Consider the following 22,674-nt stretch of genomic DNA (forward strand, 5'->3'; position numbering starts at 1 on the left):
TTGAGACAAAATGTCCTGCCTTCAGCCTCATCAGACGACATCTCCTCCCTTCCTCGCCAACACTATCCCCAGCTAACTGCTGCTCGTTCACGAAAATGAGAAGCAACTTTTCGACTTCCTCCAAGATCTGAGGCCTCTGCTTGGTCAACACGGTTGCCCCTTTAGCAACATCACTTGTTTCGAGGGCATCCTTGTGTTCCAGGATGGTGCTAATCGTCGTTTTCGCCATGCCATACTTCTTCGATAGCTCAGACCAGATTAGTGCTCGGTTGTCAAAGCCTTCTTGAAGTCGACAGTTTTACGCACCACTTTCCTTTTTTCAGCACTAGCAGTTCCACTTGCCTTCTTCTTTGGAGCCATGATCGGGGGTTAACGTTGCTCAATTTGAAGAAAAAAAAAGGTCACTAGAGTACTGGGAAACGCCCGCGAGCAGAGGAGTGTGTAGTGAGTCAACTGGTTGCGCGTGTTACGTCTTTTCCGTTTTTTTTTTCGGGGGTGCGTTCGAAAGCACAATCACAAATCGTCGTGGGTCAGCTTGTCGGGGTGTTTGAATTCCGATTTTCGTTCGAAAACCAAAGCAAAAAAAAAAAATCTTGAAATTTTCGTTCGAAAACAAAGACGTTTGGAAACCGAGGTCCCACTGTATTTGTCAACATTTAAAATATATTTGTACAAGGATCCTGCAGAATACCAGAGCAGGGCAGATGATCAAGCCCTGCAAATGAGGTCAGCAGTGTCTGTCCATCACGTTGCCATTCGCACGCGGGCAGGTGAAGTTATTGATTGATGCATGTATTTAATTATTTGCTTGTTTTGCTTATTTTACCTTGGCTGCCACAGGTATGTGAGCACTGTCCCCATGGAGACCAGTCAGAGAGTACACAGCTAATGGGACAGTCCACCACACAGTCCTCCACCAGCCTCCAGTCCTTGACCAGCCCGAACTGTGCAACACAAGGACGCAGAATCCGTAACAAAAGCCACCAATTAAGTATTTAAGGACACTTTTAACATTTAACATTTTTTTTTGTAAAATATACATTTCAAACTTCCCATTGAGCCTCATTAATCCTTTCATTTTTTTTTTTTGGGTGCTACAGAATGGATGAGAATGAAGAGTGCGTTTGGCACGAAGTATCTTTTACAATTTCATTTAAACAGACCGCTGAGAAAAGCAGAGGCTGCTGCAGATAATTTAGCTATAAACCAAATTGCCTCATGAAACATGAATAGATGCAATATATATAAATTATTGAAAGCCCAAAACAAAGGGGACAGAAGCGCAAATGTAGGCCAGACTGATCTTCACGTGAAATGAATGCTAATGTACCCAGTGGGCAGTTTTGTCTATTCCGGGATCCCATTCATCCATTTTCTATAGCGCTTATCCTCACTTAGGGTCGTGGATAAGCTGGATGCTTTTCTGGCTGTCTTTGGGCAAGTGGCGAGGTACACCCAGGATTGGACGCCAGCTAATTACAAAGTACATACAATAGTCACTCGAATTTGAAAAATGAACGGGTGTGCCCGCAGATATAAAGTTACGGGTGTGGTTCACCAGTCATGCCCGCAGATATAAAATTGCAGGACTGTATTCTGTTTGTATTTATGAGTGTATCCCTTTAAGAGCAGAGTGGGGCGGTGTCAGATAAACTAGGAAGTAGAAGTAGGTTGCGTAGCAGCTCCTGTGTGCTTCCGTCAGGCTATGGTTCACTGCGCTGGATCGGTTTTCATGTGCGCTGAAAGTGTGTGACAAGTGCGCAACTGCATAGCGGCGCAAGACTACACAAAATAAGCGACATCTTTCAATATTTATGTATTTCTACTCGTAACAAATTTCACGCACGTGATTTTTCTTGCTCGACTGCAGATTTGCGAGTGCGATGGGGCTAAATAACCATTCACACTCATATGCCCAATTTAGGACAATTTAGGGTCTTCGGTTAACTTCCCTTTCACGTTTTGGGAATGTATAAGAAAGCCTGAGTACCTGCAGAAAGCCTACAAAAGTGTGGCGAGACAAGAGAATGCCCATGCTGCCCCATTCTGGGATCACCTCTTCGGTAAATGTGGTAAACATATCCAAGCCATACAACATACACAACTACCACCCATCTATAGTGACAGGATAATCACCCTAATTTCCATACCCAATCGCGATCGACCGGTCGATCAGCACACGGAACTTTCTCTAATAACGACCACTGCTCTGCCACACTTTTTTCCTAGTTTACCTTATACCGCCCCCGATCCCCGCTCTTGAAGACATACACTCATAATTACAAATGTTACAGTACTTACGCAGCCCATCAATGTGTTTTATAATGACAGCGTCCACCACCGCTGCTTTAGTTAGCAACACAGTCTGGGCAACGTCGAGCAAAGACGAGCGAGACATGCTGCTTATGTTTACTTTCGATATTGATGGAGAAAGTTAAAGAAATGCTATTCCTTTGAGATACCATCAAAGTCTATGAGTATGTGAATAATAGAAAAAAATGTGGTTAAACTGGATTTTCTTTTTTTCCAGTGAGAAAGGTCTGGTCTGAAGCCAAAGTAGAAAGTGCAGGATGAGATGGTGTGTAATGTTAAAATTCCACCTTGGCACAGGATGAAAGCACAGACAATGCTGTGCACAATAAGATAATTCTGTATTTTAAATATACATATCTATTTATATACAGTATAATACTTTATATTGCATAACATTAATAACCTAACATTGGGAGCATCATCACCCCCCCAGCGAACCCCCCGTCATCGGTAGCTCGCGAGAGGCTGGCTGCTTGAAAACTAGATCTTGGGGTGAAAAAGTCTGGACACCCCTGGAATAGATGGTCGTCAATGAGAACTACGTTAGCTGTTACCTGCTCACACTTTTGCAAGTCGACAAGCTTTCCATCACTGCGGAAGCAGTCGAGAAGTCTTCTCCGGGCACCTTGACCACAAATGGCATTTTCACTCAGCCGACATGTACTCCATTCTGGAATACACACACACACTTGCATTAACACGAATGCGCATGTGGAGTACTGAAAAACAAGCCCAAAGCAACTATTATCTTTTTTTTGTTCAACATAGACCTTCAGCAAGGAATATTTAACATGCCTGTGGGTATTTTCATTCATCCAGGTCATTGTTTTCCCAGGGCTTAGAATTGATCGCGTCCGGACCGTTCTGCTTGTCTAGATTACGAGAAGAGGTTTCGTCTCTCATCCGGGCAAGCTTCATCAGTTCATGCGCAAGCCTAGATGGGACAGCTGTACCCTGACTGCTGGTGTGGAAATCCAATTATTCATCGTGGAAGTTAGAAGCGCGCCCCAGCCACGAACGCGATCGCTCTTTTGCGATGCAACACAACAGTCGTTAAACCCAATGGAGAGAGGACTCTCCCTGACAACGGCAGCTGTTCGGGTGGAATCGCCTTCTTTAATATTCTGTTCAGTTGTAGCAATGGTCATGGAGGCAACCAAAGGCCAAAATAGCGGTCTCTTCTTTTTTTATGCTCCAAAAAAAAAAAAAAAAAATCTCTTTGGAAGAAATGATAGTACTGGAACGTTAAGGCAAATGAAATCAAATTCTAGGGTAGTGCATTTGTTTTTCTCACTCCATCTGCATGTTAGTTAGCAGGGAATTTCTTTGTTTATGGAGTAATATGAACAGACACGAGGTCCCGGGATGATTTGGTGTGCAGGGTCCATTAACGCCATTTTGAATCAAGAAACTGCTGTTTCTTGTCGCAGTGTGCAGCCATGCTAAATGTATCTGTCCTTCTAATCACCGTTTTCAGGGTCATTCATGAATTCAACAGGAATTATTAAAAATGAAAAAAAAAAGTCATTGTTGGCTTAATACTTTTCTACAATATTGTAAACTGCTATTATTGTAGAGATGTACTAGAAAAACAAACACGTCAGGCTGTAGTACACTGTGCTGGATCTTTTTTCCTCTGCGCTGAGAGGTTGTGACTCGTGCGCAAATGCGCAGTTGCGCAGCTTAGAGGGAACATTGGCCACCAGGGTTTGGGCTAGACTGCTAAATTGGTTCTAAATCTTAGGTCTTAGAAGTTTTAGACAAGCATATAGTTCCAACTTTGTGGTAACAGTATGGGGAAGCATCACTGCCCCCCAGTACAGTTACTGTTGATTTTACACCTCCCTGCAGCCCCGACAAACACCGCAGAGTATCACACGCATACATAAAAACTAAAATAAAATCCTGTAGCCTAAGTACAGTTGTAAAAAAGTAAATTCTCCTACCTGAGACTTTATACTGGTATGTGAAACAAGTGCTGTTGAGGGTACAACTTTCGGACTGCATCAGCTCGGAACAGGCTACGCTCCCCACAGCAGGGAGGCGGAGGATGCGTCTGCTCCTGTTTCTCTCGGAGCCTCGGTCGCACTGCTAGATGAGCGCACAGCGCGAACAAACACAAACATATGACCTTAAGACAGCACTTGACAAACTTCTTCGGCTGCTTACTATTTTCAGTCCACAAAATGGTGCACTTTTTGGATGGCTTCCACAATAATAATCCCCGTGAGGGAAAATAGTCGCAAGAGTTATAGTCACCGTTACACCGAAAGAGAACCAACTAACAAAATGAAAATAGAGCAAAAAATAATTATTATATTTAAACTGATACACTGACATGTTTCAAAGCTCCGAGTATAAGATAGTCGGTAAGATGCTGCCTTGGTGCAATATTTATCAGTTTATACAGTACAGTATGTACTTATGTCTAGAAAATGCAGTGAATGGGCCAATCGATCATTGCCAACAGCCGATCGGAGATATCGACAAACCTCTTTATCAATTTCAATGGCAACCCACTTCTTCCTTGACAGCAGTGTCATGATTTTGTGGTTCAATAAAATATAATACAGTATAATATACTGTATTATACCCAGTCACCTTTTTTCCATTGCAGCGGATTAGTAAGGAAGCCCAATTACTCGTAATATGGCAGAGATGAGTCTAAACCTATAATTTTTTTCACTAAAGTTGACTTCAGTCATGTTTGGCGTCGTTGCTCATTTTTTTGTAAAAACAATAATAATTACGATGTAAAAATAATAATACACGTCTGTCATTTCAAGCATAGCCAGTGGCTACGACGCCACTCCAGATTGCCGTTTGAATAAAGGAAACACCCGTTTTATTTGTTCTATGAGGGTTTCTTTTTTTTAAGTCAGCTTGAAGTTCTTCAATTTTGAAGATTATAGGGTACCTTTTTCACAGCGGATGAAGAACTACAAGGACTGTATAAAAATTTAAACGGTTGTTCTTTTTTTTGACTAAATTTAGTTTGATTTACAGTATCTGCATGAACTGCTTTTTTTTTTGTTTTCTACCAAAAGAGACTGCTGGGACAACAGCAAGGATCAAACATTTAAAAGCAGCCCTACAACTCCATCAGAATCAAATGAAGTGACAAAATGAAATGCTGAGTATGGAGACATCTTTTCTCTTTGAGGGAGAGTGGCAGGAAAAAGAAAAAGCGTCTTTGCTTCAAACTTCATTCGTCCCCGCGGTCCTGATTCATCAGAACATGCACTTCAATCAATGTCATCTCCTAATGAGGCTCATCACCGGGAGGCTCATTAATCAACAGCAGTTTTCGTACAAAGACACAAATCCATTTGTACATGGCAACACCGTGTCTTGCAAGCTGTTTTTCTTGTTGTTGACGGATTAAGTCCTTTCCGAGAATACGGATGAGAACATCGTTTCTGAATACGCTGCCGTGATTAAAGTCAAGTAACACGCAATTAAGCCACAATACCATAAACAATACCTTCTTAGAATAGCACTGTAACTGAGAAACAGCATATGGCTGCCTCGTCCCCTTGTTGTTTTACCTTCTTTACATGCAATGTCCTGAAACCAAATTTATTCTTCTCGTTCTTATCACTATTACAGCGTGAACAAAATTTTGTTCATTCCATGGTCTGAATTAAAATAAAGACAAATTGTAAATTAAAGGAGAAGTACACTCATTGAAAATAACATGTATGAGATAGGTCATGTCATTGGTACTGTAACTTTAAAATAAAGATTTTCATGAGAGATCATTTAAAGGGGAAATCCAGTGCTTGCATAAACAGTGTTTGCAATAGGTCATGAAATATGTACTCTATTTTGACAATGTGATGTTAAATCCTCTCTCATTTAATAGTGTTTTGAGAAGATTTTTGTCGACAATTACGAATTTTCAGGGGCGCTGCCATTTTCGCGAGTCACATGATGCACGTGGGCGTATGTGACGTCTGCCGTGCCGTACCAAACGCTGGATTACATGTGACACCATTATGCCCAGCGCTGATTTCTCGGATTTATCCTCATCTGATGAGGAAACAGCAGTATCGGTTGATCGGGAAGACAGAGGAATACTAAGCTACCACCGCAGCTCGGCTAAAGGAGAAATCAGCACTGGGCATAATGGTGTCACATGTAATCGAGCGTCTGGAACGGCACAGCACACGTCACATACGCCCATGTACATCATGTGACCCGGGAAAATGGCAGCGCCCCAGAAAGTTCGTATTTATCAACAAAAATCTTCTCAAAACACTATTAAATGAGAGAAGATTTAGCATCACATTGTCAAAATAGGATACGTATTACATGACCTATTGGATACACTGTTCATGCAAAGCACTGGATTTCTCTTTTAAGGTTGTTTATATCGGCAATTTTGAATGCTCCCGGTTGCCGACATTTTGGCGAGTCACATGACCTACGTGCGCGGATGTGACATGTCATGTGCTCATCCTGAGGCTCGGTTACGTTCCTACAGTTATGGCCAGGGCTAGATTCTTGGAATTTATCCTCATCTGATGAAGGAATTGAAGTATTGGTTGATCGGGAAGATGGAGGAATACGTCCATAGAGATTTGAACCTGTGGCAGTCAATAATGTTGAATATTCGGATGGTCTTTCGGACGTGAATGACTACTTGGAGGCCTACGTGTGGGACATAAGTGTGTAAATAAAGGCCTGTGGAGCTCCAGCAGGCAAAAACAAAACAAAAAGCAAAAAAAAAAAAAAACCAACCTTAAATGATATCTGATGAAAATTTTTATTTTAAAGTTACAGTACCAATGACATGACCTATCTGATGCATTGTTATTTTCAATGAGTGGACTTCCTCTTTAACGAAAAAGGGATCCTCTCGAATTATATTATGTGAGCTAAAAATAAATAAAACTCAGGGACACACAATAACAACAACAATAACCCTTGAACCCTGACTTACTGACCAAAAATATTAATGCAACACTTTTGTTTTTACTCCAATTTCCTTGAGCTGAACTCAAGCACTGTACTCCACCAGACCCCCCCAGATTTACGGGTCTATCATTACCTAATGCAACTGTAATCTCTAATAATAAATACAAAAACAAAAAAACCCTTCTGAAGGAAAGAGTTCAAAATATTGTGTTAGAGGTAAGATTAAGTCCACTTTTTCTAAACTAAATTTCTCTTGCTTCGAAAAGCATCATCTCGACATTTTTCCATGATTTGCAAACTGTCCAATAGTATTAAATTGAAAATACTGCGTGTGGATTTGTGTGCGTGGATGATGGAAATATTTTTTTTTCATTTACTATTCTATTAGTCAACCGCCCAATTACGGCCAACAGCCATTTTTTTTTCTTCTGATTGTAGATATGCCCTTCCGGGCCAAGCTTGGGCATGTCTAAATTGAATCTTCCATAATGGGAAATTTTCACATCAACTGTGTTGACACAGCAGAGCCAGGTTAACACTGTTGGATTTGACGGAATTACTTATTTCTATCATATTTACAGCAGGCCCCTACTTGTATCTTGAGAGTAAAATGTGAATCTACATTTTTATCGACGACAAAACCTTGCTTCAATCTAACCATAACAACACTGCAGGGAAAGTCCATCATGTGGTCAAGATGAGGCCTGCAACTATCTATGTAACTTTTTCCCATTTATTATTTTTCAAATAAACAAATGATACTCCCCCCCTCTAACTACTAACATGTATTTTATTCTCATTTATGAGGCATGGACTTTGATCCTTAAATGGCATATTTTCACACTGAATGTATCATACAAATTCAGTGGACGGAATTTGAGAACAAAATGCTAAATACTAGCTGTTAGCAATCCCAATTACAATTAGCGCGTTAATGATAATCATTGCAGGTTAAAAAAATACGCCACCATTCAGCTCACTCATAAATCATATTTTAAGGACCATATTTTCCGCATTATAAGGCGCGCCTTCAATGAATGGGCAATTTCTAAATTGTATTCACATATAAGGCGCACCGCATTATAAGGCGCATAGAATAGACGCTACAGTAGAGGCTGGGATTATATTATGCATCCATTAGATGGAGCTGCACTAAAGGCTCAATATTGATCCATATATAAGGCGCACCTGATTATAAGGCGCACCATCGGAATATTGAAGGCTTTTGGGTGTGCCTTATAGTGCGGAAAATACGGTACATTACGCATATAATGGTATCATAAAGATCCCTTGCACGCACTTTTTTACACATTTGTTATTAATACAGTATGTCACAAAAATAGAAAAATATTTTGGGCAAAAGAGGCATATAATACCCATCTGTTAAGTGAATTTGATTTTGCAAACAAAATGTGACATGTACAGTATCTGCAAAACGCCAATGGTCATTGTTTAACATTCCCTCAATGCTCTTTCTGTAAAGTTTTGGGAAAATAATTGAATACGGGCGCAGTTGGACCCATATACTGAACACACACAGATACACACACAAAAAAAAAAGGACGCCATAAAAGGCGAGCATTCACAAAAAGGTCAAAGGCATGACGGGCAAAATTGCCGTAAGCAACAAGAGCTCAACAGAAGCAGTTGCCCTGTTCTTTGAGACCAGATCAAAAACACTCGACAGCTGGGAAGGACAAAAGCCAAGAAAAGTGCAAACAAGAGAAAAACATTCAAAAATGAGCCAAAAGTCCACCAAAGTCAACAAACGGAAATTGTGAGACTCCTGGACTCATTACATCCATATAATGACCTGCTTCGACCAAGACTACATACACGGCGGTGGTAACATATTCCACAGCTAAGTGGAACATACACATTTGCACCAGTAAGTGCAAGCCTTAATGGGCAATACGCAAAGGTTTGAAATGTTGATTTCGCTCCAGACACCCAGAGAGCATGGCGTAATCCAATTCCATACCATATTATATTGCAAATATGTCCCTGATCTCTAATTAGAATGTAAATCTGTTGTTCAGCTTTTCAATTTGATTAGCCATGATAACCCCGTGACAAAAGATCCAACGACTGCCTAAGAAACACAATCTGTGCCTGAGTATTTTTACGGGGGGGTCAAAATACAGTTTATGATTTATTTTCATTTATCATTAGACCATTTGTAGCTTACAATTAAAACATATAACTAAATTGTGGGGGTGCGGTGGCTCTCTACACAGCATGAATGTCCCAAATTTGGTATAAAAACAGGCAATGTTAATTTCCACATGTGGATTTGCGACAAGAAGATCCTGCAATATGATCCATATCATTGTCCTCTTTGGCAAAGCAAAGTGCAGACGTCTCATCCCCGAGGGTCAATTAATGACTGCATCTCTGCATGGACAAGTCAACAATATCTTTTTTGCCTTCAAGAATAGCGATGACTTCAGCTTTTCGCTATGTAATACGAAGCTTTACCCAGCGTGGGTTGTCTAAGCTCTGCAGGCAGTCTGATTATTTTCTCGTTCTACATCATAAAAGAAAACATTTTATCACTGGTTTCCCTACAATAGTACGCAAATGTGCTGGCACTGTCGTGTCCATTTGGATTTTGCACTTCAGTCACTGCAACCCAACCTCTTTCTAGAATTGCTCCTACAATGAACCCTCTTCCACAATCACTTTGTTAGATTTTTTGATATTTTGCACTTGAGAAAAGTGTTCCCAACAGGGTCTCCTATTGGGTATGACGCTATTTTCCTCAAGCATTTGAGCAATGTGGACGCATGTGATGATTTTAAGTGCAAAAAGCTGACGAGCCTATCAAGATCTAAATTCAGCTCCTGGCAAACTACCTTTATGTTACTTGCATAATTTATAATCAATAAAAGATGTCTTCACGTGTCAGCAAATGCGCTCTACACATTATAAACCGTTTATTGGCAAGTCTTTCATGTAAACAATAACCTATATTTTCCGCACTATAAGGCACACCTAAAAGCCTTTAATTTTCTCAAAAGCCGACGGTGCGCCTTATAATCCGGTGCGCCTTATATATGGATCAATATTGAGCCTTTAGTACAGCTCCATCTAATGGATCTATAACATAAACCCAGCTTCTACTGAAGCATCTATTCTATACGCCTTATAATGAAGAATATGTATGAAAAAAGTTTTGAAATAGGCCATTCATTGAAGGTGCGCCTTATAATGCGGTGCGCCTTATAGTGCGGAAAATACGGTGAACAATACATGAACAATATCGTGTTTCTTACCAGTGGGCAGCTGCTCCAAGGTTCCCAGGATGACATGACACAGTCGCTGTCGCAGGCCAGAAAGCAGACCTGGGCCCTGGGTGGCGTTTCTTCTCCATCACACTGATTGTCCTCCACGGTGCTAACCTCCCCACTTGGTCCCTTTTTCACACACCTGGTGGAGCAAAAGATGCAGCTCGATAACTCTTGTCCAGGGTACTACAAACTAGGGCTTTCTGGAATACATCGACAACTTACTGACTGGGATGCTAAAGTTTATCTTGAAGCTGTAATCAACATACAGTAGGTTTGAAAATGCCACTCGGTTACAGTTGGCTCGTTTACCGATTAACTTGGACAACAAACTCTTAACAGGAATTCCTACTCAATTTGAGTCTCAGGAAGGCTTGAGATCGCAACTGTGCTGTAAAAATATAAAGCGGGGTATACACTGGATTGCTCCATCCAAGCGGAATTAACAGGCCTTGTTTAGAATCTAGCCTCTAGAACTGCGGTACTGCATGTGCAAGTCTGGTGTGGCGGAGAAATATGTCAGAGTAGTACAGGACATGTATGAGGGCAGCAGAACAGCGGTGAGATGTGCCACAGCTGTGTCAGAAGAATTTAAGGTGGAGGTGGGACTGCATCAGGGATCCGCGCTGAGCCCCTTCCTGTTTACAGTAGTAATGGATCGGCTGAGGTTAGACTTGAATCCTCTTGGACTATGATGTTAGCAGATGATATTGTGATCTGGAGTGAAAGCAGGGAGGAGGCGGAGTAACAATTAGAAAGATGGAGGCATGGACTGGAAAGATTAGCTGAAGTAAAACCGAACATATGTGCATGAATGTGAGGGGCGGAGGAGGAGGAGTGAAGATCCAGGGAGAAACGATAGCAAGGGTGGACGACATCAAATACTTGGGGTCAACAATACAGAGCAATGTAGAGTGTGGTAAAGAAGTGAAGAAATGGGTCCAAGCGGGGTGGAACAGTTGGAGGAAGGTGTCTGGTGTTCTATGTGACACAAGAGTCTACGCTAGGATGAAGGGCAAAGTTTATAAAACAGCGGTGAGGCCGGCCATGATGTACGCATTAGAGACGGTGGCACTGAAGCAGAAGTGGAGGTGGCAGAAATGAAGATGTTGAGGTTCTCGCTCGGTGTGCGCAGGTTGGATAGGATTAGAACCGAGCTCATTAGAGGGACAGCCAAAGTTGGATGTTTTGGAGACAAGGTTAGAGAGAGCAGACTTTGATGGTTTGGACATGTTCAGAGGCGAGAGAGTGAGTATATTGGTAGAAGGGTGCTGAGGATGGAGCTGCCAGGCAAAAGAGTGAGATAAAGACCAAAGAAAAGGTGGATGGATGTTGTGAGGGAGGACATGAGGACAGTTGGTGGAAGACGCACGAGATAGGCTTAGATGGAAAAAGATGACAGACTGTGGCGACCCCTATCGGGACAAGCCGAAAGGAAAAGAAGAAGAAGATGTTTAGAATCTAGCCTTGTTAATTAAGGAAAGTCAATACATAAAAGCTGCACACATACATAGAGTGGCTATTTTAAATACCACTCGTTAGAAGGCAGCTGTTTGGTCTGAATGTTCTCTCTTGGCATTGCGAGCACCAGGACCCGAGCCAAGTTACCCCCCGGTGAGTGTTGTCATTCCAAAACTCTGCCAAGTCTCCCCTTGCTTGCTGACCTGATCTTGCGGCTCTGGACACCCTCCCCGCAGGATGGCGAGTCGCCCACCGTGTTGATCGTGCAAATGGACCACGGCTCAGTCCTCCACTTGTATTTTCTGCATTCACTGTGGCACGGCACGGCTTCATTTACCTGCACACACACAAGGAAAAATGAATATTATGCAGTGAAAGCTGCAGCTGGAGGGAAAAAAAACAAAAACAAAAACCAAGCATATAAGAAATCATGAGTAAACAGTCCCCCTTTACTACCCGCAGGGACAAAAAAAAAAAGGAGGAGTTCCTGTGAAGGAATATACAAAATAATAGTATTGTTTATTCCATCGGGAGCAGGATCGGGAAGTTTCAAGCGACGTAGAAATACCCTGAACGCAGATGAGCGTGTAATGGAATATAAGTAAACATGTATAGGGAAAAACACTTAGTTCACTCAGGGAGGAATTTAGTGGATAATATGAGAGAGCTTGATGGTGTGGTAAATGGATGATCATGGTTAAAAAAAAAAAAAAAAGGACCCGCAGGTGAGGGTGAATGTTGCGTCTATTCACTTTCAGCCCACTGACACAGCACGTCTGGCGCGTCGACGTAACAAACGGAAGCGCCAGCGCCATGCTCCTGTAAACACGTTCACTCTCTAACCGTGTAATAGTCAGCTGCGGTGGAAGGTAGACTCCAGAGAACAATTTGTGGAAAAGGCTATGACAAGCTGTAGTAGGCGTGTGTGTGTTTGTGTGTGTGTGTGTGTGTGTGTGCGTAAAGTAGAGAGGGGATGACTGTTGAGCATTGCTTCCCCCTCCAGGGCTGCACAGATGCCCATTATACACCCTCATCATCTCCCATCTGTCCCTGCAGATGCCCCTGCTGGGTAAACTGGCAAATAGTCTTCTTATGCGTGCTCCAAACACTTCCGTGGAAGCGCACCGTTCCACGGTGTCACCAAGAGAAGAATGATTTTCAGCAACATGCTGTCTACGCGAATATGTACTGGCGACTGTTACCACTTGCTCTGTGTAAAATGGCCTCAACCACGCAGGCAGTACCAAAATACAAAGAGAGCGGCATCCTATGGAATATGTTCCCAAGTAGCTGTGACACGACACATTTATAAAGATTTTTAAACGCGGAGGAAAAACGAAACTATGGCGTATGGTCTCTGTCTCCATTTTGTCTTCGACAAGCTATTTGAAATGAAGCGCACGCTTCAGATAAGCAATACCGGATGCTAAAAAAAAAAAAAAAAAAAGCACCTAAGTCACTTGAAGCTCATTCTAAAATGCGTTACCACCTATTCAAAGTCTATCAAAGTGCCTGAATTCTTTAGCAATGTCAGTCTGACTCCCTCCGGCGGAAAAGCAGACGGCGTGTTACACAAATGCACTCCGCATAAATCCTTTCCACCCGACTAGCGCCGCTCTCTGATGAAACCATTGTTCTTTCTTTGAAGCGGAGACAGCGCGGGGGTCACGGGAGCATGTGCGAGTTTGGACAGATCTTGCATGCATTTTGTCTTCATTAGCTAAAGCAGAGTTTAAGTACAGAGTGAATGGACTGACCTGAGCCTGCGTGGATGTCCGTATTAGCAGTGCACGACAAGCCCCCAGGTCGGGAAGGAAAGAGAAGAACAATGATATGAGCATTAGTTTCTCTACAATATGTAGAATTTTGCCGCAGGTCTAGCTGATGTCACATTAAATCGATATACACTACCAGTCAAATGTTTTACAAGGTCCTAGTTTTTCCACGTTTGCTTAAAAAGAAAGTCAGGCACTTCAACTCAAATAAATAGATTGATATTGTTCAAAAGCATTGAGCTGGCAGATTGATTAAAAAATAAAAAAAAATACTGGATATGTAAATTTCCTAATTAGAATAAAAAACAGTATACTGTAGTCTCCAGACTTAAACCCAATCGAGGTGGTTTGGGACGCACAGAAGATAGCAAAGAAACGTACACTATAAGCGCAGCACATTTATGAAGAAGTTGCTGAAGAATATTTGATTTCCATTATTGAAAGAATGCCACTGTTGTGTTCAGGCGTTGTATGCCTAAGGTAGCCATTTTAACGGGTCAAAAGTTCAGAATACATTTTGGTCACGAGACTGACTCCATGATTCCTTCATGTAATTTTATTTATTTATTTGCTTCGTGCTCTCTGCTCAGAATCCAGAGAGACATAGAATTATATAAAAGACAATTCATCCATCAAACATCTGAGCCGTTTATCCTCACAAGGGTCACGGGAGTGCTGGAGCTTATCCCAGGTCTCTACAGGCAGGTGGTGCGGTACACCCCGAACTGGTTGCCAGGCAATCGCAGGGCACATAGAGACGAACAGCCGCACTCACAATCACACCTAGGGGCAATTTAGAGTGTCCAATGAATGCATGTGTTTTTGGGATGTGGGAGGAAACCGGGGTGCCCGGAGAAAATCCACGCAGGCACAGGGAGAACATGCAAACTCCACACAAGTGGGGCCAGGATTTGAACCCCGGTCCTCAGAACAGTGAAGCATATGATTTAACCAATCGACCAATCGTTCACTGTGCCACCACATGACATTTCAATTAAAAAAAAATAAAAAATAAAAAAAAAGGAAAAATCTGGGTGTTCTTAAAACATTTGACCGGTAGTGTATACATCAGCAAGATTTATTTATAATGTTTGAAATAGTTCATGATTTTAAATTGAGGGAAAGGCCACGCAGGACAAATGTTTATTTTGCATTGTATCATTTAGAGAGGTCCTTTTTATGATTTCATTTACCGTAATTTTTTGAAAATAATGTGCAAATTTTTCCTAAAATATTTTCCAAATGTTTTATAAAGCGCATTATATTTAGGTATGGATGAAAAAATAATAATACAATCACAATGTGTAGGTATATAGAATGGTAAAATTTTTTTATACAAATACATTTTGATATGATATTCAATGTCTTATGTTACACGTTTATATATTTACGGTAATGTGCGCCCCCAACCTGAACTCTATGACCTCCGGGAGTTTGCATTTTACAATTGTTAGCATAGCATGCTTGTCGCTACTGCACCAAAAATCAAAAACGTAGTTTATTTATTTAAGACCGTAATATGTGTTATCTACTGTATGAACAAAATGTTATGCCATAATTTAGCATTTATCTTAGTTGATTGAGGGATTCTGTTCTGACAATTAAGGGACCAGAACAAACGTGTCCTGTGCCCTGTCCTGAGATTATATTACCGCTACATCAGCGCAAGTACAATTATGATTGTTGTACGGACAACTTTTTGGAAAAAAAAGTACAAACCTACCAAAATACAAATACAGATCATTCCTAATGTTCTGAGCATAGGGTTAGCGGCAAATTGGTGGTGCGCATTGTACATTGGTAGAAGGCTTTTCCTGATTTTTTTAGGTCAACTTTGGGGGTGTGCATTATACTTCAGGATGCATTATACTCGAGAAATTACACTAATTATATGGGCTCCTTATTTATGTCTTCACATGAGACGGGCAACATACCCAATACAGTTTGTCTGTCAGTAAAATACAGCGCAAACTATAACAATCAAATCTGCAATTAAGAAATTGATATTTGCTGTATTTTTTCCCGAGAGTGATCCCTTTGGACAGAATTACTCAAAATAAGACTCCTCTCTCTCAAATTGCAATATGTACTGGTCCAGTCAGTAAACCTATCTCTATCTACAGTATTTGTCTTTTAGTATGTCCTTCCCTTTAAAAAGAAATGTCAAAGATTAAAGCTCTGCACACTTAGAAATTTCACCATAAAGCACAGCATCGGTAAAGGATAGCTGCGATTTGTGAAACTACATCGAGAATCATTAAACTACAGCAATTGTGAGGGAGGGGGGTGTTCATCTGGCAATGCTTTTGAGGAAAATGGTCCATCAGCATCTAACGGATCTGAAGCGAAACGTGCAGGTATGTTTAATGCGGCGCCACTAAGCAGCTAACGAGCCTGCAATCTGTTGTGAAGAATGCTCTTTTCCCCTGTCAATATTTTGCTCGGTTGTTTTTTCAGCAGGAAAATGCAAAGACAATCTACGGGCGGATGTTTGCCAACTAGATAAAAAGGTAGCCAACGCGCTGTTACACATTTCAGCCTGTAAATATTTAAAAAGCATTGACTGAAATGATTTCATGCATAATGTATGACAGCGCGCTCTATGTTTTTAATGAGGGTTAAGGATGACTGAGTGCTCATTTAGTGCGATTCAAACAATATTGGATAATTTGCAAAAACACAGATGACTTTTAAACTGCCGCAGTTGGTCGCAACAGCTGGCCAATCGCTGAGCCCAATGCCCAACTTTGAGAACATAATTTAAGCGAAGACAGAGCGACAAGCCAGAATGTGTGAGCATATGTTTCCAGTAACTGTGCGCGCTGGATAGAAACAAGGTCATTAAAAATGAAACTTATTCTGTTGATGAGCTTTGATGTCGAGACACTCGTTCGTTTTCATCAATGAAAAGGACATACAGTGAAGAAAATAAGTATTTGAACACGCTGCTATATTGCAGGTTCTCCCACTAAGAAATCTTCCAGGGGTCTGAAATTTCATCGTGAGTGCATGTCCAATGTGAGAGAGAGAATCTAGAAAGAAAAATCCAGATATCACAATGTATGATTTTTATAATGATTTATTTGTGTGATACACCTGCAAATAAGTATTTGAACACCTGTTTATCAGCTAGAATTCTGACCCTCAAAGACCTGTTAGTCCACCTTTAAAGGTCCGCCTCCACTCCATGTATTATCCTTAATCAGATGCACGTGTGTGAGGTTGTTAGCTGCATAAAGACACCTGTCCACCCCATACAATCAGTAAGACTCAAACTTGTAACATGGCCAAGACCAAAGAGCTGTCTAAAGACACCAGAGACTAAATTGTACAACTCCACACGGCTGGAAAGGGCTCCAGAGAAATTGCCAAGCAGCTTGGTGAAAAAAGGTCCACTGTTGGAGCAAGCATTAGAAAATGGAAGAAGCTAAACATGACGGTCAATCTCAATCAGAGTGGAGCCCCATGCAAGATATCACCTCGTGGGGTCGCAATGATCCTTAGAAAGGTGAGGAATCAGCCCAGGACTACACGACAGGACATGGTCAATGATCTGAAAAGAGCTGGGACCACCGTTTCCAAGGTGACTGTTGGTAATACACAAAGACGTCATGGATTGAAATCATGCATGGCACGGAAAGTCTCCCTTCTTAAACCAGCACATGTTAAGGCCTGTCTTAAGTTTGCCAATGACCATTTGGTCATGGGAGAAAATTTTGTCAGATGAGACTAAAATGGAACATTTGGTCATTATTCCACTAACTGTGTTTGGAGGAAGATGAATGACGAGTTCCATCCCAAGAACACGATCCCTACTGCGAAGCACGAGGGTGGTAGCTTTAGGGGTGTTTTTCTGCACATGGGACAGGACGAGTGCACTGTATTAAGGAGAGGATGACCACGGCCATGTATTGTGAGATTTTGGGGAACAACCTCTTTCCCTCAGTCAGAGCATTGAAGATGGGTCCCGGCTGAGTCTTTCAACATGACAATGACCCGAAGCTCACAGCCAGGAAAACCAAGGAGTGGCTCCGTAAGAAGCATATCAAGGTTCTGGCTTGGCCTAGCCAATCTCCAGACCTAAACCCAATAGAAAATCTTTGGAGGGAGTTGAAACTTTGTGTTTCTCAGCGACAGCTCAGAAACCTGTAGGATTTAGAAAAGATCTGTGTGGAGGAGTGGGCCAAAATCTCTCCTGCAGTGTGTGCAAACCTGAAGAACAACTACAGGAAACGTTTGACCTCTGGAATTGCAAACAAAGGCTACTGTACCAAATATTAACATTAATTTTCACAGACGTTCAAATACTTATTTGCAGCTGTGTCACACAAATAAATCGTTAAAAAAATTGTGCATTGTGATTTCTGGATTTTTCTTTTTAGATGATCTCTCTCCCAGTGGACATGCACCCACAATGAAAATTTCAGACCCCTCCATGATTTCTAAGTGGGAGAAATTGCACTATAGCAGGGGGTTCAAATTCTTTTCTTCGCTGTAACTAAGTGTGCTAACCTGATGCAGGATCACCTGTTGGTGTTAACATTTAACCCAAGTGGATCCACAAACTAAATATGAACGAAAATGAACCAACAGTGCAAATATCGTTTTGCGAGTTACCCTGCGGAAAAAAGTAACTTTTTAATATTTAATATATAATGCATTTATGAAGGATTGCAAGCTGGGAACTGAGCGCATTTTGATCGTTTCGTTTATACATTATGGCTGCTCCAGATATTTGAAGTCAAGGTGGATGATATTGTCGCGAGAGGCATACTTACATTTCCTGACACTGTAAATAAAACTCTCAGTCACAGAATAGCGACAATAATGAGCTTCCACTGGAACGCGTTTGCATTCCACATGGACGGAACACAACCAACTGACACCATACCACTAACGAGATAATAGCTCTTCTGATAATTAACTGGCAAAAAAAAAAAAAAGTCATATGGGATTGCTTTGTCTTTCAGAGGCACAGATTTTTTTTCCCTTTCACACATATTGTATGATACATTACTGTGTTTTTGGAACATGTTTCACTAGTAAAGAGAAACCAGATGATTCCGAGTGAACACCGCACCAAACAATCTTGGGTTTAATTGCAAGAAAATATGAGCCCAACCAAAGACACCAGTAACAGCCGACCTTCACCAAGGCCACATAATATAATAAGTAATCCAGATCCACACCATTATGTTTTCATCTCTGGGTCCATGCACCCACCCTTCTCCAAAAAAGGTTCAAGTCCCTACTTGAACGTGATGCCAACATTGTGCTTGCTCAGCAAAAATCCAGCCTCTGTAAAAAGAGGAGGGGAATTCTCCTTTTCTTTGAGAAAAAACCTTAAGGGTGTTCACAGTATCCTTGTTTGTTGTTTCAGGAACAGCCATTGATCGCAAATGTGAGGTTCTGGGCATAAAAATACGCAGTATAACTAAATTAACCATCTGGCACATTTATCGACTGAAAACGTTTCAATTGGAGCTTATCGGGATGGATTTGTGTGATCGCTTGCGCTCACGCTTTACCATCTTGCCTTGTGACTTTTCACATTGGTCAAGGCGATCTGAAATGGATTTACATATAAATATATCATTACAAGATGCAATTTCACCAATATGCCGATCGGACGACAGAAAATAGTTGAGCGCCGAAGGCATAAAAGTAATAACGATGCAATAACAACTAGACTGGGTAAATAGTCTAAAAATAATGTTGTGATGTTGGCTATATGGCGCTATTATTAAAGGATGTTAATGTCGCCCTTCAAAAGGAAAGTACCGTATTTTCCGCACAATAAGGCGCACCTTCAATACATGGCCTATATTAAAACTTTTTTTCAAACTGTATGTATGCCACCAGTTGCTCCACCGTGCTGCCACTAAAGTTTTGCTTTTGTTCCTAAAAGACTCCAAATCGGTACTCCAGCAATTGAATGAGTTAAAGTTACTTTCCAATTAAAATTCGAACTGCCAAGTATTTCAGGTGCACATCTGCTGTAGATATTGCCATTGACACGTTGAGGTTATTCTCTTTGGCCATTTCCGCAGAAAACAATCATTTGAATAAATACATTTACCACGCAGTATTCACCACAGTGTGTATTTGATCTGTGACATACCGTGTGTTTACTCAGCCGCACACACATTCACACTTGTGTATTTATGCACCCGTCGACAAAAGACACACGTTATCATCTTGTCGCCAAAACATTTTATGTTCACTCGTGAATTTGTGACGGCACGTGTGACAAGGATTAAAAGCTTTGGGAACAGGGAGATTGATCTTGGCTTCTTGTTAAGAGGAATTAGTTTGAGATTACCAAAATCAGAATACCAGTTATATTGGGACAATATTGGCACAGTGAAATTGCTTTGTAGGATTCTAATGGTGATTACTTCGACTACATGCATGAATGCTTTAACCTCCATACATAAACAATCCAGTCAAAGCAACGGGTGTCTCCTTTGGTGAAAATATTCTTACACTATTGTTCTTCTAAGCCCGTTTCAGGCCAACGTGGACAAAACGGTGTGGTTATGAGACAACCCGTTACTACAGGATGGACAACCGCGATAGGCCGTGACCGTCGTGGATGCCCTGCGAGATGTTAAACATTTGCTCTGACAGTTATAGCGCAACAGAGACCTTGTCGGCTGTACCGGGTCAAGAGATAATTAGCGGAGCAAATTAGCATTAAAAGTGCAGACACCGCACTTTAAATGACATGTTTTTGTAATTCGGGTGAGAAGCTCGGTCATCCGGGAGGGGCCCAGAGTAGAGCCGCTGATCCTCCGCATTGAGAGGAGCCAGATGAGGTGGCTGGGGCATCTGATCCGGATGCCTCCGGGGCCGCCTGGATGAAGTGGCTGGGGGAAGAAAAGCCTGGGCGACCCTGCTAAAGCTACTAACCTGCGATCGGACCCGGATAAGCGTTGGAAGATGGATGGATGGACATTTTTGTAATATGAAAAAAATACCACCCAGAGGGTTTCAAAACCTTTCCTGCAATTAAAGGAAGACTTTGTCGAAACTAATAGGAATGGGAGCACACATTGAAAGTTAGTAGATGAGGGTTCAGTGTTTCTTTTACTGCCAGGGTTATACGCAGATTTCACCGAGAAACATCTCTAAATTGGAAAAATATTATCGAAATTCCTCTCTCGCTCAGATGCTCCAGTGATCTGGCATTTTGTGGACGATTTTTGTGAAAAATAATGACAAACAAACAAAACAAAAATAGCATGATGTACGATGTTCAAGCCTGTGCGCTTGAGCCCGAATACACACATCCAGCACTTGACGTGTTATAGAGGGGGCGTGGCACTAACGACGAACAATAACAGTCCCATCTGAGGAGTTGGTTTCGATGTAGAGATTATACGGATTTCAAATATGTTCTTTATTTTCAATTTTTATTTTCAATTAATGTCCAAAATATATGTAAGAATATTACTTCACAATGGAGGGTTTATTGTACATATGAATTTTGGGGAGAGTCTTCCTTTAATGACTTATAGCCTGTACAATTGAAATGATTAAAACATCTTTTTGAAGAGGGAAGTAAAAATAAACAATAACATGAAGAATAACGTGGTTGGTTACTGTGATGTTCCCGTGTTAAGAACTAACCAATTACTACAAAACCTGCCCCCGCTTACAGTGCTTCTGCTTAACCCCAAATATCTGTTTGAAAGATACAGAAACGGGAATGCCGTGGCCACCGGGAATAAAGTGTAAATATAGCTTCAGAATCCACTACGCAGCCTCTTCAAGGCTGCCTGGAGTCCACTTTTTATCAGTGGAAAGCCTCGGCAGAACGTGACAACCATGTCAGACTTTGATTAGAATGTGAGAAATGCGCGTCAAAACATGAAGAGTCAGGAGGGAAGATACTGGCATCCGTGGTAGAGCACGGGCCGAACCGTACCGCGTATTTGAGCCCCCGGGATTTCTTGCCCACCATGGCCCGTGACGGATCCGGTGATACACCGTGACAAAACTAAGCAAGACCTACCATCACTTGAAAATTTCCAAGGCGCACTAAGTGTCGGACAAACAGGGCTGCTGTTGCCCGGGGGGGTGGGGGGGGGGGAATCGGAGTGTAAACGTAGCTTGACATTTCCCTTTGCGCGCGGGGAGCTAAACAGAATGTTACAAATACGCAAGTCGTTGTGTCAACATATGAGTATCAAACACCTTTTGAAAAGGAAAATGATATTCTTTATGTGTACCAATGCTGATAATGTTGATTTCTTTTTTATTTTAAAAACACTAAATGCTGACAAAATAATACATTTCGTCACACCCCTAACTCTGAGTACTTGATATAGTTCTGCATTTGTAAGGGACAAGGACTGGGGCCGACAGCGACTAGCGAAAACCAGTGGATAATTTACACCCGTGATAATTGTATGAAAAATAAGACTTTTTTTTTTTAAACACCCCCCCCCACAAAAAAAAAAGTTTTAATTAGCAGGTATATACCGCAAAATAAACCAGCAGACAACAGAGAATGACATAAGAAAGTGGTTCTTTTTTATCAGTTGTACATTTTTTTTTTGGTTTTACTTTTAGGACAATGAACATCCAAAGAGCAGTGGAATTTTATTCGGTCTAATAACAATAACAATACAATAATCAGTTCAAGATGGTGGGCAACTGTCAGAAGAAGATTTGCCCATACCAAATAATAGTAATAGTCTCTACTACTCAGTCATCCATCTAACCCGTTTTGTGTAAGGGAAGATTGTATAAAAACGGCTGCTATGTTCAGCTCTCGGGGTTTCAATGTGTTATCCATTGGTAATTCGAACCCCATTTTGTTGCCTTTTATTACATAAATGGAAGGATGACCACAGTCGGAAAATGCTGGCGTGCCCTCTCCGGGTCGGGGATGAGATCCTCCCCAAAGTGGA

General features: G+C 41.5%; 1 protein-coding gene across 18 annotated transcripts in view; it reads right to left on the bottom strand.

Moving 5' to 3' along the window:
• The window catches only part of thsd7ba (thrombospondin, type I, domain containing 7Ba), a 239,415-nt gene that overhangs the window by 22,962 nt on the left and 193,779 nt on the right, over positions 1-22,674 (bottom strand). For all 18 annotated transcript variants that reach the window (XM_061842249.1, XM_061842248.1, XM_061842241.1 and 15 more), the window contains 5 exons: positions 12,185-12,318; positions 10,509-10,662; positions 4,260-4,404; positions 2,868-2,983; positions 827-944 (listed from right to left, as the gene is read on the bottom strand). In XM_061842249.1, the coding sequence (XP_061698233.1) occupies positions 827-944; positions 2,868-2,983; positions 4,260-4,404; positions 10,509-10,662; positions 12,185-12,318 (667 nt within the window). The remainder of the gene's footprint in view (positions 1-826; positions 945-2,867; positions 2,984-4,259; positions 4,405-10,508; positions 10,663-12,184; positions 12,319-22,674) is intronic.

This window comes from Syngnathoides biaculeatus, chromosome 14, assembly GCF_019802595.1.
Source record: "Syngnathoides biaculeatus isolate LvHL_M chromosome 14, ASM1980259v1, whole genome shotgun sequence".
Classification (NCBI taxonomy): Eukaryota; Metazoa; Chordata; class Actinopteri; order Syngnathiformes; family Syngnathidae; genus Syngnathoides; species Syngnathoides biaculeatus.